Below are 20,562 nucleotides of genomic sequence, written 5' to 3'. Positions count from 1 at the left end.
AATTTAAAGAACATGAAACTATGTGACTTTCACCAAAGAATCCTCTGAATTATAGTTTGTTAAGGGTGTTGGGAATTGTAGCTCTGTGAGACTTAAACTACAGTTTCCACGATTTTTTGGAAGGAAGTTATGTAATTTAAATGTATCATGTGTATGCAGTTGTATACTGTATATACTAACCTATTTTTATCAAAAAATGTACCTTTCCTTAATCCAGAATCATTCATGCTTGCTCTCAACATGCTGCTTTCAGTCTAGATTTATTCTAGATGCCACCATCCACAATGATAGGTGTGGTTATTTGAAACACCTTCATTTGGTTATCCATGCCTTTTTCTCCATGCCCATGCCCCAGGTGATGAAGAAGGAAGTAGTGATTGCAACCTTGGTATATGTACAAACATATGTAACTGGGCAGATACAGCTACACCCCTCCATTGCTAGGAACAACACCTACACCCAGGACTTATTCTCAGATGGAACTCACCAGAACTCAGTCCGGCACATCAGGTGGGTTCCAGAACCTCTCAGGTGAGTTCCAACACCTCTCGGGTGGGTGCCATTGCCATTCTAAGAAAAAGGAGGCATTCATAGTGAGTTCCTGCACTTCTTTTTCTAGAAAAATAGCACTACCTACACCTGTTTTCAAATGAACAAACTGCAGAAGAATGCAGAATCAATGAGCTTTTATTTTCAGAATGAAACCAGTTTCTCATAAAGTGCTTTTCAGGAGCAAAAAATATGCACTTGTGTGGACTGCATTGAAAAAAACAAGTACTGTCCCCATTGATGTCATAATAAAATGTCATGTGTACACACCAGCATCTGGGGCTGCTGAGGAGTAGCATGGCATACTCATTTGAGTGTTCAGGAATACTAAATGAAGCTGGGTGATGTGGAACAATATCAGGCTGCCACAAACTATGGGTTGCCTTAGGCTATAACAGTACAAGTAGTGCAAGTAGTGATTTTATTATGGAAAAAAAGATACAGCCTGAGGTAGCATAGGAATATTTGGGTGGTGTTTTATACAGTTTATTCTCCAGCACAAGAAGGATTAAAGCAGGGAAAAACGAAACCAGTCCACAAACATGGTATATTTCCCAGGGCACAACTCTTACTGCCATAGAAAGGGCTAACTTCTTTTCTAGAAAAGAGTGTGGGGGTTCTCCCCCCCCCTCAAAATGGGACTACTTAACATCAGAAGGAAGGCATACTTACCTAAATAGCCCTCACAACATATTCTACCATTCTTTGTACATGGCAAGTCAAGAGACAATCTCCAGCTATCATAGTTCATTCCCTCCTGCCTTTCCTTCTCTGCTTTGACAAGGCCAGCAATGAGGAAGATGGAAATTGGCCTCATGCTGTTTTCCAGAACCAATTATTTCTGAGATCAGTGCAAACCTATACCAATAGGACTTAACCTCTAAACCATTATTGGATTTCAGCATAAATCTGCATGCCTATGTATACTTGTACCTGGCTGGGAATAATCAGTGGGTCTTCAGAGGAAACATGAACAGGACTTCCTTATGGGGGAAAACGTTTTAAGAGAGCATATTCACACGTGGCTATCCAAAGGACTAATGAGGCTGCCCAGCCAAGGCCAGACCACAAGGAAGGTGGATCTGGGTTTGTTTGTTTTTAATAAAAAAAAACCTGGTAGAGCCCAATCATTCCACTGGGATCTCTTCCTCCAGTGTTCTGCTTGCGGGCACTGCAAGACTTTACACAATTTCGGTCGACATTCACGGGGTACGGCCTGAGGCAGCGGCCTCACCCTGCCCAATGGCTGGGCCGGCTCTGCTAAGCACATACACGTGTTCTTAAGGTTCCGTACACGTGGTAGGCAAATCCTCCCGCCCGCCCTCAATATAAGGGAAGCGTCTTTCTTTTCCAGAAATATGAGGCGCGACCCCTCCCTTCGCGGCTTCGGGCTGGTATATTCCTGCGCTGCCTGCGCCGGCCCTCAGCGCGAAGTGTGAAGGCAGGTCCCCGCCCCTCGTCCCGCCTGCCGCCACCTGAGGCGACGCTCCCCTCCTTCTTGCCCGCCCTTCCTGGCAAATGCATGAGGAAGAGCTTGCGGCTCCCACGGCGCATGCCCAGTCACCCGGTCTGGCGGGGCCGGGGACGATGCTGAGGCGGTCGCAGTCGCGGCCCAGACAGGCGCTCAAGGGGAGGCGAGCTCAGCGCTAGGCCGGGCCCGGCGCCGCGGAGCTCCCCGCCGCTGTGGAGCTGAGGAGGCCAAAGGAAGCAGCGGCAAGAGGTGCCCCAGCGCCGCTGCCGCCATGCCGGGTCCCCCCACGGCAGGAGCGCCCCCCGGGCTGGACCCGGAGGAGCGCTACGACTTCCTCTTCAAGCTGGTGCTGATCGGCGACGCCAGCGTGGGCAAGACGTGCCTGGTGCAGCGCTTCAAGACTGGGGCCTTCGCCGAGAGGCAGGGCAGCACCATCGGCGTGGACTTCACCATGAAGAGCCTGGAGATCCAGGGCAAGCGGGTCAAGGTGGGGGTTGGCCCGAGTGTGAGAGGAGGGAGGGTGACAAGGGGGGGCCTGGCTGGCCCGCCCCTCGCCACGACCCCCCCCGCCCCAGTTTGCAAGGGAAGGGGCTTCTTGCTCCTCCCACTCCCACTAGCCAGGCAGGTAACAGGTGTGGGGGAAGGGGGCTTAGGTGACACCAGACCCCTCTGTCCTCCTCCTGACTTCCACACAGGTGCACTCAATTCACTGCCAACAGACTGCTGAAGGGTTTGTGTTAGAACTTTACCCTAAATGCACTATACTAATTTCAAACAAACAAACAAACTTTGGTCCCGTCCCTGGACCAAAAGGTAAGGGCATCAGGTATGGTAGCTGAGAAAGTTTGGATTGTGTGCACTTCGTGTGATAACACACATCCAGTGGTACCTTGGTTCTCGAACTTATTATGTTCCGGAATTCCATTTGGCTTCTGAAATATTCGAAAACCAAGGCACGGCTTCTGATTGGTGCAGGCGGCCCCGAAACAATAACCGACAACCACATTGGACGTTCAGCTTTCAAAGAATGTTTGAAAACCAGGACAATTCCAGGTTTTTGGCATTTGGGAACCAATGCATTTGAGAACCAAGGTACCACTGTACAGCGTTGGATGCACAATGTCATCCTTGGCCCACACTGCTGGTCGATCTAAAGAGCATACTGCAGGAATGGTTTTAATCCATTTTGTGCCAAGGATGTTTTCTCAGGCGCTTGTTGCTGTCATGTATATACAGTGAATTTTTTTAGGCCCCTTCCTGTTGTGGCAGAGGGATGCAGAGAACATTGATGCACACCACTTGGGAAACTGCCTATCTGGATGTGCCGATAGTACGGATAGTAACTCCTGTTTTGGGCAAAGTCTGATTATTTCAAAATATTTATAGATCCATTGATTGTACTAAAACCTTACAGCAGTTTACAAAAAACAACAACAATTAAAAAATCAGTAAAAATCTGTTAAAAACAACTATTTAAAACTTTTTTAAAAGAAATAAACAATAAGAGATTAAAACACATGTCAACCTTCTTATGTCTGCATTGGCTTGCCTAAATAAACATGTTTGTAGGAAGCCTCGGAAAGAGTATAGTGAAGGCACCTGTCTGCTGTGAGTAGGGAGGCAGGTCCAAAGTGTGGGTGGCTACCACAATGAAAGATCACTTTCTTACAAGTGTTGAACAAGGATTATGTGGCACTTGCAACAGTGGCAGTTCCTCAGAATGAAGCAATTGAGTGGGCATATAATATTGTAAAAAAGGATATACAATTGAAAAATGCTATGTACAAAAGTGCTCTGCAAAAAAAGTCCCCTGTGCATTTCAAACCTTATGTGTATACATAGCCTTGTATGGAAATCCCTTTGGGAATGTTGTATGCCTTTCTGCAGTTGCTTATGAATTGGAAATACTTCCAAAGTTATTTATGAGGAAGCTCCAAGATAACCTCAGTTGGAGCATTTATTACCTACCTAAAGGAAACTTCCAAAGGAACATAAACTGTTCAAAATCGCCATCACATCAGTGGCGATAATAAAATGTACAGGATATAGTACACAGTGCTCCAATTATCAGGGTGTGTTCTGTTATCACCTAGTCAACTTAGTTTTAAGCCATAAAGCTCCCAACAGTCCACGTCAAACATCTGTTGACTGCTGTTAACTACAAAGGCTTGTGCTGCAATAAGCTTTTTCTTTTATTTCTTTTTTTCTGTTGCTACACACAGACTTAGGATTCATAGCCTATGTGTTTGCTGTGTTTACATGTTAATGCTACACACACAGGGACTGGCAAGTCAGTTTAAATGTGATTTCAGCCTCGTAACCCTAAGGTTTTGTTTTTGCCTGTCTAATGTCCATTTTACATCATGCTAACACAGTACCTTTCTAAAAAATTAACATATCTTTAGGCTATTTGTGCCTCTTACGTTATTAGACCTCACAGCAAATGCCATTTCCCCCTTTTTGACTGAGGAATGGTAGCTAAAGGATCACCCTAAAAACCATTTTTGAATCTCCCTGTCCACAATGTGACATGTACAGTACCTAGAATGCACTGTGCATATAAGTAATAGGAGAGAGCCTCAGATATGTTTGGTGTTATGACTGTATCCTTTTCTTCAGCATCACACCAGGATTTTCTAAGCAGGTTTGGAAAAGTGCTTCAGATCGTGCTAAACAGGTTTAAGAATAGGCTTGCAACAAATATCAACATGCGTGTTGTGCAACTGCTTTATCATCTGACTCAGCTTTCTAAAGTGGCTTAGAAAACTGTCCAAAGTACTAGCAAAGTAAATAAAATGCTTTTCCAGATGCCATCTTGGTTTCGAAACAAATAGCAGAGCGATACTGTTTTCCCAAGGGCAAATGCTCATTACCATAAACATTGTTATGACTGTGCAGTGCAGAATGCGTCCATACCAGGATTTGAACTCAAGACACTCCTTGCACTATCAATACAACTTCATCAGATACAGCCTTGGAATATTAACTAACATTGTCAGGCTATAGTGCAGGGGTGGGGAAGCTGTGGCCCTTTAGATGTTGCTTGACTCCACTTCTTTCAACCCTAGCCAGCGTGATCAATAGTCAGGGATTATGGGAAGTGGAACCCACCAACATTTAGAGGGCCACAGCTTCCCTGCTGTGCTGTAGTATGTGTGTGAGAGAGGCGTACATGATTTCCTGATTTCCTGTGTGGTAGATGTATCTGCTTTTAAATATAGGCTATGTAAGCTGCTGGGGTGGGGGTGCAATGAAAAATGTTAGTAAACATGGTAGTTTTACTTTACCTTATGTGTTGGAAGAGGTTTATTTTTATTTTTATCTAAATATACATTTATATTTTTAGTCTCTTTTTTTTCCTTTTCCCCCAGCAAAAAGGCTGTTGGGACATTTTTCCTCTGAGACTGAAGCTTGGTCAAGTTTATATGCCAAACACACACATGAATTGCAAATATTTTCCTTCCTGGGACTCCACCTAGTACCAGGTGTCTCTCTGAAGGGCTCTTGGAGTAGAGAGCAGTGCCAGCTGAAAAGTTAAAAAAGACTTCTTACATGTGGCATAAAATAAAAATAAATTTTCTGTGATTGGCAGTTACACATTACTGTAGAAGAAACTAGATACAATACACATAGTCTGCTTTTAGATCCCACTAGTAGATGGTACACTGGTGGGGTTTTTTTTTGGCATTTTGAACTAATTTTGGATAGTCTAACATTTGAGAAATTCAAACGACATTTCAGACTTCCTTAGCAGTGTTCAGTACTTGGCTTGGTTTAAATGAGCTTTCCCATATGTGGAGCTTTGACACTCATGTTGGAGGAAGATAAAATGGGACCAATGTCTTATCTGCTTACTCCTCTCATAAAACCATTGTCAAATGAGCAGTTTTGTACAAGTTTCAAAACCTTCCATAAGCTTGAATTTGTGTTCTGAGAAAAATACTGCACGCTGCATTTACATTCTTCTTGATTACAGGGGTACCATAGTTTTATTTTGTTCAGTAAAAACTAAAGGTATTTATTTTAAGAGGTAAATCAGGATAGTGTTCTTAATTGCAGAAGACGGTGAGGATAGTTGATGTGTTAATTAACCACAATGCATTTCAGTCTCACTGAATACATGGCACGTGTAGCATCCCCCAACCTTCCAGAACAGAATGAGGGTGGGAACTGAATATGAGAGAGGGAATTGGCAAAATAGTTGGTAAAGCAAAGAAAATAACAAGGAGCAATCCACCCAACATCCCTGTTCTCCCAGGCGTCACAGTGAGGAGCAGTGCCCCCATTTGCTTTGCAGCTACTCCTGAAATCTCCCTGCCTCCCTCCTTCCCACAGCTGTTATCACCAGTATGTTTAAGCTGTGTTACTGCATGGGAAGGGCAGGTTAACTCCTCACCCCATATACATGTAGTATTAATCAAGATGGGAGTCATTTCTGTTGTCTCCCCCCACCCCATAATTGCTTTGGTGGGCAAGAGCCTGAAGGTCCTTTCTCCTGTGAGTTACTTGCCAGAATTACTGGAATTCTGACTTGCCAACTTCTATTAGCTTTGTTGGACCATCCAGCTAATGTCTCAAGACTGAGTTTGTGTATGAAACAAAAGAACTGACAAGGGATTTATCCACCCTTTGTCTGGAGACTGGTCAGTTTTGGTTCCCATTTTAGTTTCCTCTTTGGACGTTGAGTGCTAGTGGTTAGATTCAGGATATGGTTTGGGCATGCGGGAAGAGGGGTTTATATTGCTCAGCAGTGTTACAATCATTATCCAGAAGTGTGGCTGGCACTTATATTATCAATCTAGACAGCACACCAAATTACTGTGGCCTACTAGCATCTTTACAGCAGTAACTTTGTGCTTTGAACTGGGAAAGTGCAGTGTCATCATCAGAAGTACTTCCTTGAGGCAAGTTGAGAGAATACAAGACTTCTCTGCATAAGCCATTGTTTTATCAACAGATAACTGCAAAAAGCTGTTACTGTGATAGGAAGGTCAAGGAAGAAGGAGATAGCATTTGCAGATCACTGCAGCTATGGTAGTTATCAGATTGCTCCATGTTGACACTTAACTCTCATTCTATTTCACATGCATCTGGCAGGATTTCCTGATCTTGAATGCTAAAATAGATCTTTTTGTTCTACTCATGCAAATGCCTGAAGCAATACCCTGACAAGGTTGGTTAGTTTGCGGCTTGAAACTGGGTAGCTGTGTTCTTATGAACAGCAAATCATGCTGTAGGCAAACTCGGCCCTCCAGATGTTTTGAGACTATAATCCCCATCATCCCTGACTACTGGTCCTGTTAGCTAGGGAGTTGTAGTCCCAAAACAGCTGGAGGGCCGAGTTTGCCTATGCCTGCTGTAGTAGGTCCATGAAAGCAAACTACAGGGGCTGCTAGTACAACCCCAGATGCTACAAGATTTGCCCATCAAAGTCAATCAAGTGTGACCTTAGAGCATCTGTAGTTTTTGTTATTTGACCCTGAAGAGATGTCCATTCATAAATCTTCCACAAATTAGCTATATTAATTGGGCAGAAATTGAATACTTTTCAAATTAGTGTGTACTTTAGTAACTTGCTCACCTTGGCTCAGCACTTGATTTTACAACAAGGAATTAAAAAAAAATCCCATGTGTTGCTTATGCAAATATTTTGTAAGGACATTGATTTATTAATTATTTTATTAAATGAACCTTCTGTTGGGCTATCTGATATTTGTTTTGTTAAATCTAATCTTTTGTAATGTCCCTAATGCCGTTTAATGTCTAAATGAAGCTGTTGGCGGTGGTAATTGGAAGATTTGGGGTGTGGTGTCATTAGTTCTTCTCTGTAACATTTGAATCTGGAGAAACTATGCAAGCCCTGGACCAAGTCCACCAATATTGATAGTAATTGATACTATTAATTGACTGATTGATAGTAAGATGGAGACACTGTGGGTATTGTCTTACTTGGATGGGGTTGTAGTTCCACCCTGAAGCAGCAATTTTGCAGTCTGGGGGTGCAATCTACGGTATCTCTGTCACTAGAGGCCCAGTCCCTCAGTGGCTAGGAGTGCCTTTTACCAGCTTCAGTTGGTAAGACAGCTATATCCGTTTCAGAACCAGGGTACCTTGACCACTGTCATTCATTTGCTGGCAACCTCCAGATTGGATTACTGCAATGTGCTCTATATGGGGCTGCCCTCAAGGCTTGCCAAGAAGCTGCTGCAGCTTGTGCAAAATTAGACAACTTCACTGTTCACTGGGACAGAATATTCCCATCCTATTGCTCTACTCTTGAACAAATTGCATTAGCTTGTAATTAGCTACCAGCCTAAGTTTAAGGTGCTGGTACTGGTGTACAAAAACCCTATACAGCTTGTAAGCAGGTTACCTAAAATATTATTACAAGAAAGGAGATTCCAACTAGACTTCAGAAATAACATTTTGGCAGTATTTTGACAGTGGAATGGATTTGCTCAAGGGGTGGTGGACTCTCCTTTATTGGATGTTTTTAAGCAGATGTTGGATGGGCATCTGTCATGGATGTGTTAGTTGAGATTCCTGCATTGCAGGGGGGTTGGACTAGATGACCCTTGGGGATCCTTCCAACTCTACAACTCTAATCTGTTCAGATAGAATGACAGCCCAGAGTTTGAAAACACAGTGGCAGATTGAAATGAGATTTCTGATCTGTAGACATGGTCCACATATACCCATTTCTCCTCTCAAGTTTAAATTTTTTATTAAAACAAAAAAGAAATGTACACTCCTGTAGTAAATATCTCTCCCCCCCCCCGCCCGGTTGAGATAAGGCATGTTGTTGTTTAGTCGTTTAGTCGTGTCCGACTCTTCGTGACCCTATGGACCATAGCACGCCAGGCACTCCTGTCTTCCACTGCCTCCCGCAGTTTGGTCAAACTCATGTTCGTAGCTTTGAGAACACTGTCCAGCCATCTCGTCCTCTGTCGTCCCCTTCTCCTAGTGCCCTCCATCTTTCCCAACATCAAGGTCTTTTCCAAGGATTCTTCTCTTCTCATGAGGTGGCCAAAGTATTGGAGCCTCAGCTTCACGATCTGTCCTTCCAGTGAGCACTCAGGGCTGATTTCCTTAAGAATGGATAGGTTTGATCTTCTTGCAGTCCATGGGACTCTCAAGAGTCTCCTCCAGCACCATAATTCAAAAGCATCAATTCTTCGGCGATCAGCCTTCTTTATGGTCCAGCTCTCACTTCCATACATCACTACTGGGAAAACCATAGCTTTAACTATACGGACCTTTGTAGGCAAGGTGATGTCTCTGCTTTTTAAGATGCTGTCTAGGTTTGTCATTGCTTTTCTCCCAAGAAGCAGGTGTCTTTTAATTTCGTGACTGCTGTCACCATCTGCAGTGATCAAGGAGCCCAAGAAAGTAAAATCTCTCACTGCCTCCATTTCTTCCCCTTCTATTTGCCAGGAGGTGATGGGACCAGTGGCCATGATCTTGTTTTTTTTTTTTTGATGTTGAGCTTCAGACCATATTTTGCATATCGCCTGAGAAATACAATCAATATATTGTAAGACCTGGCAACTTCTTTATTTATTTTTTAGTTGCAGATCTGGGACACAGCTGGTCAAGAACGGTTTCGGACCATCACCCAGAGTTACTATCGAAGTGCCAATGGAGCTATTCTAGCCTATGACATCAGCAAGAGAGGCTCTTTCCAGTCTATTCCTCGCTGGATCGAGGATGTGAGAAAGTATGCAGGTTCCAACATAGTACAGTTGCTGATTGGTGAGTGTGGGGTATATTTTGGAATGAGCTAGAAATACAAATTGCTATGCCTCTACTTCATAGGACAACCGCAGCCAGTACAGAGACATTTTCTTTATTTCCTGGATATCTTGGAGATGAAGAGACATTTATTCTGAGAGTTTGGAAAGCTTTGGCTTTTGGTTCCTACTGCAGTTCACATTTCCACATCATGCATTTTTGTTTGCTTTTGGGAAAAGCTGGTTTAGGATTCTATAGCCTTTATGCTTTTTCAAATTCAAAAATATATTTTAAAATACTAGGAATTATTTGAGCAAAGCACTATTGTGCCTTCAGCTCCTCTGGGATTTGACTCTTATAGTTTATAATATATGGTAAAGCTCCAACATACTTTAAGCCAGTGCTGTTTTTCTAGAAAAAGAGGAACTCACCTTTGTTCTCTTATAATGGCAATGGCGCCCACCTGAGGGGGGGGGAAGCCCTGCTTTAAACTGAATAGCATAAACAACTTCTGAAATCAGATGTATTCTAAATGATATGTTACTGGGCTAGTACGATAGCTTATGTCCAAGATGCCAAATGTACTTTGTTAAGGATATATTTTACTCTTCATTGCAGTTTATATATACAATGTTTGTCTAGAACTGGCACTGTAGGTAGACATTCAGAATCAAATTACTTCCAGAGATAAAAGCTGTATTTAAACCACAGTTTAATGTTACATCCTTGGTGGTGAATCTCAACTACAGATTGTTTGAAACAAGCCAGTTTCATGGTTTGAAACTGGCTTGTTTCCACCTTCTCCAGTTAAGATTCACCACTGTTAGCTGGCTTTGGATGACATGATAAGCTGCAGTTAATAAAAAATGGAAGCGAAAGCTTTCAGTCTTACCCTTGTGGCTGCGCCAGAGGAGGGAATTGGGGAATGCATGAGCCTGGTTGGAGGTTAGACATTCCAATCAAGACAAACCATGGTTTATTGCGATGTCCAAACACCGCCAATGAAATACAGAATAAGGAATATGAAGTTATAACCTTTAATTAGGCAAAGCACGGTAACTATGTTGAAGGTGAATGCTTTCTAAGCATCAAAACAGGATAAAATTAAATTTAAAATCCACAATCCAGAGTGCAAAATGTTATAAACCTATAGTGGCTCGGATTTCTTCGTCCTTCCTCCACAGACTTTCTATCAGCTTCTGCTTTCACCTGCTCTTTCTCATCTCCAAGATGTAAGTGGCATCTCATCTCCAGCCTACTTCCTTCACCTGTGCGATCCTGCTGCTTTCCAAGCACCTTTCCACGAGTCACTGCTATTGTGTCTCTCCCCTCCCTCCCATGGCTGAACACTTTCCCTGACCGTAGGAGATGCATTTACAAAATTAATCTGTAAACAATTCCACTTTCTCCCGCCAGGAAACAAGTCTGACCTAAGTGACCGTCGGGAGGTTCAGCTAGAGGAAGCTCAGAGTCTGGCTGAGCACTATGACATCACCTGTGCCATAGAGACTTCTGCAAAGGACTCCAGCAACGTGGAGGAGGCTTTTGTAAAGATGGCAACAGAGTTAATGATGAGGCATGGAGGCCCCATGTTCAGTGAGCAAAACACAGACAGCATCAAACTTGACAGCAAGGATGTGGAAGGATGGGGGTGTGGCTGCTGATGCAGGTTATGTTATCTCTAACTTTTACTGGAATTACGAGGGTACCTTCCCTTCCCTTACAATTACACACACACACTCTGCTGCATAACAAAGCAGCAGTATCCTTTTCCTGCAAGCCCAATATTTTTGTAAGGTTAGACATTAACATTTGCAGGATAATTTTAAATATGAAGGGGCTTTCTTTTGTAGATCTAAAAGTTAGCCTTCCACAGCAGTTACTCTGTAGCAGTTTCTACCACATTCTTTTCAGAGGAACTTGTGCAATTTGAAAGTTAAGTTGCACAGAAGGAAGCCACTGGGATCCCTTTGTATGAAATTGTCTGAACAAGAAATTACTGTGTTACCTGTTGTAAATCCCTGTACCATGGGAGCTTGTACAGAAGATGACACTTCTGCTTTTAGGTCAGTGAGTCTTAACACTGCCTCTGTTTTTAAACTCTCAGCATTCCAAGAAACAAATAATCAGAAACCACACAGTGTCATTCAGTTTCTCTGCAGGGACGTTTCAAGTATGAAATACTTGAAAGTTTCCTATATAGGACAAATCAGCTAACATTTGTTCAAAATGAGGAACCTCAATAGAAGATAGGTTTTTCTAGACATTAAATGTAGCATGTGGCGAGGGTTGATTAATGCTGCTGGTGCAAAGCTAGCTGGACAAGATTTTTGTATCACATTTTTCAGACAAGTAGAGAAACCAGTATGAGCAGAACTGAACTGAACACATGGGTCACTAATTTATTTTCTTTATTTCCATCTTGGAAGACTTGATCCTAAAAACATTTCATTGAATGGAAGTCCTACTGATTTCAACAGAACCTTCTTGGAGCGTAAATGCCTTTGAAAATTCATCAGGCTCACTTCCGAGTAAATAGGCTTAGGATTGTAATTTCAATATTAAGGTTTGTTCATCATATATTTTGCACATTTTATAGCCCCCTTCTTGAAGATAATATCGTGTACCTCTAATATTCAGTGTTATTATTTTCATTTAAAATTCATATTCAGTACCTATGAAAAGAAGATAATGTTTTTGTTTTTTTTACCCTTTGCTTCTTTAATTGCTGCAGTGCATCAAATCATTTTTATTGAAGCTTAGTTTCAGTTACACATGCTGATCATTAATGTTGTTCCTGGAGTATTTTTTCCATAGGATGTCATCCAGCTAGAGCTTCTTCCTGTTTAACTTTAGATATTAAATTTGTGGAGGAAATTGCAAGTAATGTTTTATTTTTTGTGCCATGAAATCAGCTCCTCGTGAAGATTGTCTGGGCCAGTTTTGTTAAGAAATTGATAAGTGTCTATAAACTGCACAGTCAGGTATAGGTGATCCCTGCTAATTTTCTTTAAATGTCCACCCATGTTATGGAGCCCCTATAAATCATGAAGCAATTGCTCTCATGTCATAAATTGGCTCAGGAACTCCTAATATGGGACACATTTTGTGGTTAAATAATTGAGCCTGTTCTCTTGTGGATCCCCCCCTGCCCCTGCCACTATTAGTTAATGCCACAGCACCTTCTTTTAAATTGTATCTTCTCATTTCTGTAAGAGGAAAAAAATCTCTTTTTTTGTAGGTCTGCAATGTATTAATGAAACTATGTGACTGTTTCTGCGCAGCACATTTAATTTACGGAGAGTTTATGTTCATCTCAGGTTAAAGTTATGCCTGCAGTTTAGATGTGCAGATGTTGCCCACATTTTTTCTCTTTTTAGCACCTTAAAACTAAAATAGGATGAATAACGGATTGAAACCAGAGAAAAAATGCACCAAAGGGGGCTAAAGGAAGCTGACTTTCCCACTTGCAGAAGGTGTCTCCACCTGATTTTCAGGGATCTCCTCTCAGCTATCCCCACTCCCACCCCCATGATACATCCCACTCCATACAATAGGGGCTGGGGGGCTGTCAGAAGAAAGAGGCATAGCTGCCAAGTTCTCCCTTTTTTTAAGGGAAATTCCCTTATGCTGAATAGGCTTCCTCGCGAGAAAAGGGAAAACTTGGCAGCTATGGAAAGAGGGGCTAGAAAGTAAATTTTTCTTTGGATTCAACTCCAAAGTATCTGCAGGCTGTTAAGCCAACTTTTCAGTGCTTAATGCATTGTACCTATTAAAGGGCCTTCAGTTCAGAGCAAAGTCTCTGAAAAGCAGGTCCTTGCACCTGGACACTCAGAAGTCCCTGATTTGTGTTAGGAAAATGGATATTGTAAATTCAGATTATAATTCAAAAACATCAATTTATGATTATTTCAATTAGCATTAAAGAAGAAGAAGAATCTTGGATCATTTTTAGAAATTGATATGATTAATCAGAAAATCCACCCATATCTATATAAAAAAGGGCATCTTCTGTCTGTTTTGGTTTTTGTCATACAAAGTAACTGACTGTAAAATTTGTTTAATTAAAAAACTCATCCCACTTTTTCCGATCAAAAATTAACCCAAAATGGGTTCTGTTGTGTTTCTGCTTGTAGCTTTGAGAACAGTGGCTTTGATTTCAAGTGTGTTAGATATAATAAATAAAGAGGCCTTACTTTCTGTTAGGGATAGTTTTCACAACTACGTTTTACATAGAAATGCAGTGTGAGGTGTAACAGAGAAGTTTTGCTTCTAAATAGGACTTCATACCAGGAGACGTCAGGTCCACTGCATCCAGAAATTTAAAAAGCTCTGACTGCCCAGCAGTAACTAATCACTGTATTTTGGAGTTACAGAAAACTCCAGTGATTACCTTAACTAATTGTTGGTATCAAACAAATGTTTCTACACTGTGAGTACAGTCCTCCAGGCACTTTGGTTGCATAATTTAAATGACTGGAAGCTGATTAGCAACTGTGCCTAGTGGACTTGGATCCATCCCCCTTAGGCCAAGCCCTAAACTGATGTGCCTGTGTTGTGCAGGAAAGTTTACATCATAGCCAGGTCTCAATCAACTGAGGGCTGTAAGGGTCTCCTCCAGCTAACTCTTTGATGAACTGATGCCATTACAGCTTTAGGATCACTTTGGATGGATTCTGACATGATGGTGCTCCCATGATGATGACGATGGTGATTTTAGAAATTGATCCTTAAATCTACATTCTGGGTGTGATCTATATAAGATTTCCAGGATTTAAGTGAACAGGATCCTGTTGGACTCTGCTCACAAGATTGTAGTCACAAGCTCCCAGTTCAAGACATTTTTCTGGGACCACCAAATGTTTCAGAATTGACCTGCTCCCTCCGATCTATGCACATTTTATAGCAAGTATGTTGAGAATACACAGAACTCAGCTGTTAGTGTTGTCTGACATTTTATATTCTGATGTAGCCTGAGAGTGAAAGAACAGAATACAATGGATACTTTTCCAAATTGGGTTCCATGTGAGCCTCCTCTTGTAGCCCTTGAATAGCCCTGAGTTTGCTACAAGTTGAGTTTTTTTTTCAGGCCAGTCATACAGATAAGATTGTACTGTAGCTCACCAAACATTGTGAAGGGACTGGCTTTTGTTACAAACAAATGCTTGTTGTTTCCTCACTAACATAGGTAAATTTGAGACCTAACTTTAAAGAGTAATACGAACCTATCTCGTATTTACAGAGTGTTCTGACACCCTTTGGAGCCAGTGCCTAGTAAAAGGGCATCAGCTGTTAACAGAATAGTGCAAGCAACTGGCAGCTGCCCAAGCCACCTGTATCACTGTGGATCTGTGTGTGCTTGCAAGTGTTTCATTGAAAAAGTGGTAATGAGGTTGCAGCAGATGGGATGGCTAAGCAGCTACTCTTTGTGTGTGATCCCTCCCTTCCTAGAGTGCTTAAACCTGATGCCCTACCAGGAGATGGAGTTGGTGGCAATGATTACTTGGGGATTGGTGAATGTGTAATAGGGGCTTATCTGTGGTTGGGAAGGTGGGAACAGAGATGCATCCATATATAGAGACAACAATGACCTTGTCTTGTACTCAAGTGGCATGTAGTGCTGCTTGTCCTAGGGATCTCCTGTGGAAGATGGCAGAATGTACTGCAAGGTAGAATTCAGGATTGTATCTCTAGACCATTTGGTCTGGTCTTTTAATGGGGGAACTTGGTGAGAAAACATTTGGAGCTGTCTCTTATCACTGGAAAGAAACTAAGCACTTTGTTTTTCCTCAGTCTTTTTAGTACAGTCAAACCTCGGTTTACGTCTACCTCGGCGAGCAACCGCTTCAGTGAGCGACTGCCGCGGACTCGGAAGTGTTTACATCCGGGTTCCGCGGCGTTGGATGCGCAGATGCGATCTGCGCAGCGTGCACAGAAGTGCTCTATCGGCGCTTTGCGCACGCACAGAAGCGTGCCTTCGGCGAGCAACCGCTTCGGCGAGCAATCGCATCCGCGGAATGGATTGCGGTCGCAAAGCGAGGTACCATTGTACAACCAATAGCTCGTTCCCACAAGTTTATTGTGTAGGAAATCTTTAAATCAGGCAGAAAAATGCATCTCTCAAAAGAAGCTTTCCAGTACAATATAGAAAGAATCACCCATCTTGGACACTGGGAAACAAGAATTCTTTGCTACAAATTAATGCATTTTTCTGCCTAGGATTTCTTTTCTTTCCCTCAAGACTCAGGGCTAAGTCACATTTTACTTTAGCAGTGGCAGTGGAGGGGCAGTCCTCTAGTTGTTTTGCCACTGGCCCAGATCATGGGCATTGGCCCTCAACCACCATGCAAATGATCTCTGGAGTTTGTCTGGCTCAGTCAGAGGTTATATAAAAATACATTGCAAATTGCTTTGCCTAAATCCAGTTTTTTCTTTCAAAATATTGTACAACTTCCTTAGATGAATGAAGTTGTCTTGTATCATTCAACATTGCTACATCAGAATAAAACACACTTTCATGCTAAAGACACAAAACAATAGAAGAGGGAAATGATTTGCCAAAATCAGTTTAGCATAGAATGTAGATGCATAGGTAGATTTCACATATATCGCTAGAAGAAGCACATAGAGCACACACAAGATTCTGATGCTGATACTAAATAGATAATCATTTGTACTAAAGACAATTCTCAATTAGAGTTTGGGTGCTTCAGATGTGCCACATTTGTTACACAGAAAGCATGTTTTGTGGCATATTTTCTGCACAAAAAATGCTGTTACTAAACCTGCCTGGCCAGTTAAGCACATATGTACCTTTCACAATTGATGGCACCAGACATGCATTTTACCATTTATAATTGGATTCTTTTTGTAGCAGAGCATTTTAAAAATAAAGTACAAACACTTACTAAAATAGAGTTCTATTTGTGTCCAAATTAACTTGGAAGTCTTTCATTAGAAGTGAGTACATTAAATCTTGCATTAGAAGTGAGTAAATGTGTGATTATTTGGTCTGTGAGTAGAGTTTATGGCCTAAATCTTTGAAAACTGTTTCCTGGTAGTTGGAACATAATCTAGACCTTTTAAAGAGTAGCTCATAGTTTTGAAAACTTTTCTGTTTATAGCAATAGCTATCAGCCTTAAAATACTGTTATTTGTAGTTGTTTTTTTCCTTTACTGGCTTGCAAGATTAAATATGAATTTTGCTATACAACAAGGAAAATATAGCTTATAAGTACTATGGATTTCACCACTTTTATAAGGATAGTACTTGTCCACAAAAATATTTTCCAAATGGCATAGCTTTTTTTTTTTTTGATGCCCGCCTTACCAACCTATTGGCAATTTCCATCTTAATGCATAATCTATGCAAATATTTGTTAATCTAAGATGTGAATTTAGTACAGTGCCTTCCTTTTGTGTTTTTTCAAAACATCTGAAATTAGGTAATGTTGGACCATATATATAGATATTTGCACCTAGTTATGTTTATCATTGACCCAGTACGAGATTGGATTATTCTTTATTAGACACAAAGGTCTTCAAGTGACTTACAATACATTTAAAAGTAAAAGGCCAGATTCAACTAACTGGTCCCACCAGTGGAAGCCCACAAAAGGGCTTTCCCCTCTCTCCTCCTCCCTGTGCCCTCTCAATTTGCCCTGTGGGGGTTGGGAGAACCCCCAGGACAGTGTATGAGGAGAGAAGAGGGGAAATTGTTCCACTGGGCAAGCAGAAATGCTTGTGCTGACAAACATTTGTACTTGTGCGCTAACAGAATGTATGTGGGAGCAAATATCGGCCACCATAGTAGGTAATACAGCACACATACAATCAATCATGCAGCCAGAGTGACTTTGTATATTACCTAAAAGTGTAGGAAGAGACGTCACACTTTTTGCTCTTTTCACTAACTCTGTAATTTTGAAGGAGTAACTCGTACATTTCTCATGGAAAGAGGAGGTGGAGGAATTGGCAGAGCTGTTCCTACTTTCTCTTCCATTCTATTCTCTTTTTCAAATGTGCAAAGTCACCCTGGTAGTCTAAATAAATACAATCTTTGCTTCAGAACAAAATGGTGAGTCATACTAGACAAAGCACCAGTTTCTCTGAATCCTCTTTCCCTACTTTAAAAACCGATCATCCAGGCAGCAACAGCAGAAGAAAATGCCTTCTGCCTTGCTCTCACATCTGTGTTTGCTTTGCTTTCCTTCCCTCTTCCTGCTCCTCCCTGACATTTTCCTGGGCCTGTTACGGTCATGGCTCTGCTTTGCACTTTTATTCTCAACTTTTAAAATAAACAGGGAGGTGGCGGCATCAGAATTAAGGACTTGGTGACAGCAACTTTTGAATTGCTCAGATGGGCAGAGCTGTCAGAAGTGTGGAAAACCTGGAACCTGAGAAGTGTAAGGAAATCATGCTGGGTATTATGGGTGTGATTTAGTGGATGAAAACTTTCCCCTTGGTCCCAAATTTGGGTACCAGGAAATACCATGGGAATGGGACCTCTCTGTATTTAGGACCAGTGTGTAAGCTCTCTACCTCACTGCACGGCAATCCTGAATCCCTTCTAATTTGTACAACTAGGAAAGAAATTTACAGGGTATAGTAAATAGACAATCTGGAATGGTTTGATACTATGGTTGCCTATGGTGCTTACACACTACCTTAGCTGCTTTGATTGTATTTTGAGAAAATAAAAAGTGCATGAGTGAGACACGTGCATGCTCTTAATATATTGCTGTTGGTCACAGTCCTCTTATTGTGATGCTAATAATTTTGCAGTTTATAAAATCTGGTTGTTTGTACTGTGGTATACAAAACTGTAAGGAAGTTTTTGTTTTTAAGCACTCTGCCTGGCGCGGGGGGGGGGGGGGGGGCGGGGAGCGGATGTTTGAGAGTTTCTCAAGCTTTAGAGAACTATTCCCTACCTTCCCAAAATTTTAGATCTCACAAGAAAGACCTGCATGCATGTCCAGCCTTCCATACACAGTTTTACTTAATTGGTACCCACGTGCAAATTAGCTCAATTGTGCAACTGCATTGTGATGTGTGTTCTCCAGTCCCCATCCACAGTGATACAGGAGATGTAATAGAAGAACATAGTGGCCCTAATCTGGAGCCTTGCCTAAGATTACAATCCTACACATGTGCACTGGGGAATAAGTACCATAGAAATCCATTGGCCCTACTAAGTATACATGATTTGGATTGTTTTTATAGCCAGGGTAAAATAAGTTATATGTATTGGGCCACAGCTCTTTAAGTCCTGCTGAGATTAATGGGATTTAAGGACAACTTCTTCTGTACCGAAATTGCATATCTTTATGAGAATCAGTAGTTTGATGTGAGCAGGTTAATCCAAATACTATCTCTAGTTCAATTTCCGTACACCAACTAAAATAACTTACAATGATTTGGGCAGTAGTAGGGAAGAACAAGTTAACCTTTATCTTTCTCCCATCTCTGCTCAGAAGCTTGCCCTTCCTGCAGCTGTTTGCCCATCTATGGGGGCAGATACAGAGTTGTGTCAGTACCTATTAAGTGCAGCGAAATTTGTCTTGTGTGTGTGCTATCACACTTAGTTGCTTTTGGCAACTAAACCTGACCATCAGGTCATAGTCTGATGGTAGAATCTGTAGAAAGATAGCACAAGGCTATAAATTCAGGTATTGGGGATGGGGATGGAAATGCAAGTCTGCGATTGTGGTGTTGGCACAGTCTGGAATGTGATAGAGATAATGCCAGCACTACTTTTGAAAGTGGTTTTTAGGGAAATATTTAGTGATGAATACTGACACGTTCTTTGGAGGTTCCTCATGTGCTCTGTGTTGTCAGTGGCATTTCCTATTCTGTAATAGTGCCTCAGATGTTGGTTGTGTGGTTAAAAAAATAAATCTCATGTCCCAGGGACATGCAGCTTCCACTAGCCATAAAAAGGCCTGGCTTACATACATAGTGGGGAGAAAGTTCTGATTCATATTGAATTCATTCACTTCATTCCAAAAAGGACTTTAAAAGGTTTGAAGAACTCCGGTGTAAACTGAAGTGTTCTGCATTTTTAAAGAAGTTTTATTGCTTGTAATAATCAAGGTTTCTGGGAACAGGCCTAGAGCCCATCTTTCTGATCACCGGCAACTGTCTTGCTTTTCCTAGCACAATGTTTACCAGGTGGGGTGGAATGCAAGATGGCAAGGGAACAAAGCTTGCGTACAATAGTCAATTTTGACGTTTTATTGTCACCTATTTATGAATTTATAAAATAAAGAAGTTTATTTTTAAAAACTATGAAACCTACTTTTTTGTAAATTTTAGCAAAGTCTGTAGCAAATGCATTGTAATGTGTATAATAAAAATGAGCATTTGGCTAATTTGTGTGTGTGTGTTTTCATTAACTGCATATAACCACAGTGTCACCGTTCACTCAACACCTAAAGCAAAATAGGTATTGAACAGAAACCGCAGATTTGCTCCCCCTCCCCCAGAAAAGTAGTTTTCTCAATTTTCACCCCAACTTTAAGCTCACCAGGAGATCTCCAGAAGGAGCTTAAATGGAGATATTGTAAATGCAGTGCAGCTGTTGACACTTCTGTACCTCTTTGGCACACAGGGTTCAAGCTTCTTTGAACTGAAACGTTCTCTTTCCATTGGCTTGGCTGAATAGTCCAACGACTTAACCCTATTTTACATCTGTAACAGAGAAGTGGAAATGAGATGGTAGAAAGGACTGTGCTACTTCATTGTAAGGAACTGTTCGTATTTTTTAAGACTTAAGAACCTTCTCCTCAAGGTGCTACATTTTGGAAGGGGGA

At 41.6% G+C, this 20,562-nt stretch overlaps 1 protein-coding gene across 1 annotated transcript; it reads left to right on the top strand.

Annotated features, from left to right (window-relative positions):
• The first annotated feature begins 2,092 nt into the window (after positions 1-2,092).
• Positions 2,093-20,121, top strand: RAB43 (RAB43, member RAS oncogene family). Its single transcript, XM_035106267.3, has 3 exons — positions 2,093-2,507; positions 9,589-9,772; positions 11,168-20,121. Exons 1-3 carry the CDS (start codon positions 2,292-2,294, stop codon positions 11,413-11,415), a joined length of 648 nt encoding a protein of 215 aa, XP_034962158.1. The 5' UTR covers positions 2,093-2,291; the 3' UTR covers positions 11,416-20,121.
• Positions 20,122-20,562: the final 441 nt, after the last annotated feature.

This window comes from Zootoca vivipara, chromosome 2 (assembly GCF_965207765.1).
Source record: "Zootoca vivipara chromosome 2, rZooViv2.hap1.1, whole genome shotgun sequence".
NCBI lineage: Eukaryota > Metazoa > Chordata > Lepidosauria > Squamata > Lacertidae > Zootoca > Zootoca vivipara.
The sequence above is the reverse complement of the archived record's forward strand: the minus strand, read 5'-3'. Positions and strand labels throughout refer to the sequence as shown.

Bases quoted from the DNA above. Each gene is read 5' to 3' on its own strand.
- RAB43 (XM_035106267.3), top strand. From the start codon at position 2,292: ATGCCGGGTCCCCCCACGGCAGGAGCGCCCCCCGGGCTGGACCCGGAG. The intron at 2,508-9,588 runs GTGGGGGTTGGC...TTTATTTTTTAG, and splicing joins TCCAGGGCAAGCGGGTCAAG to TTGCAGATCTGGGACACAGC. The intron at 9,773-11,167 runs GTGAGTGTGGGG...TTCTCCCGCCAG, and splicing joins CATAGTACAGTTGCTGATTG to GAAACAAGTCTGACCTAAGT.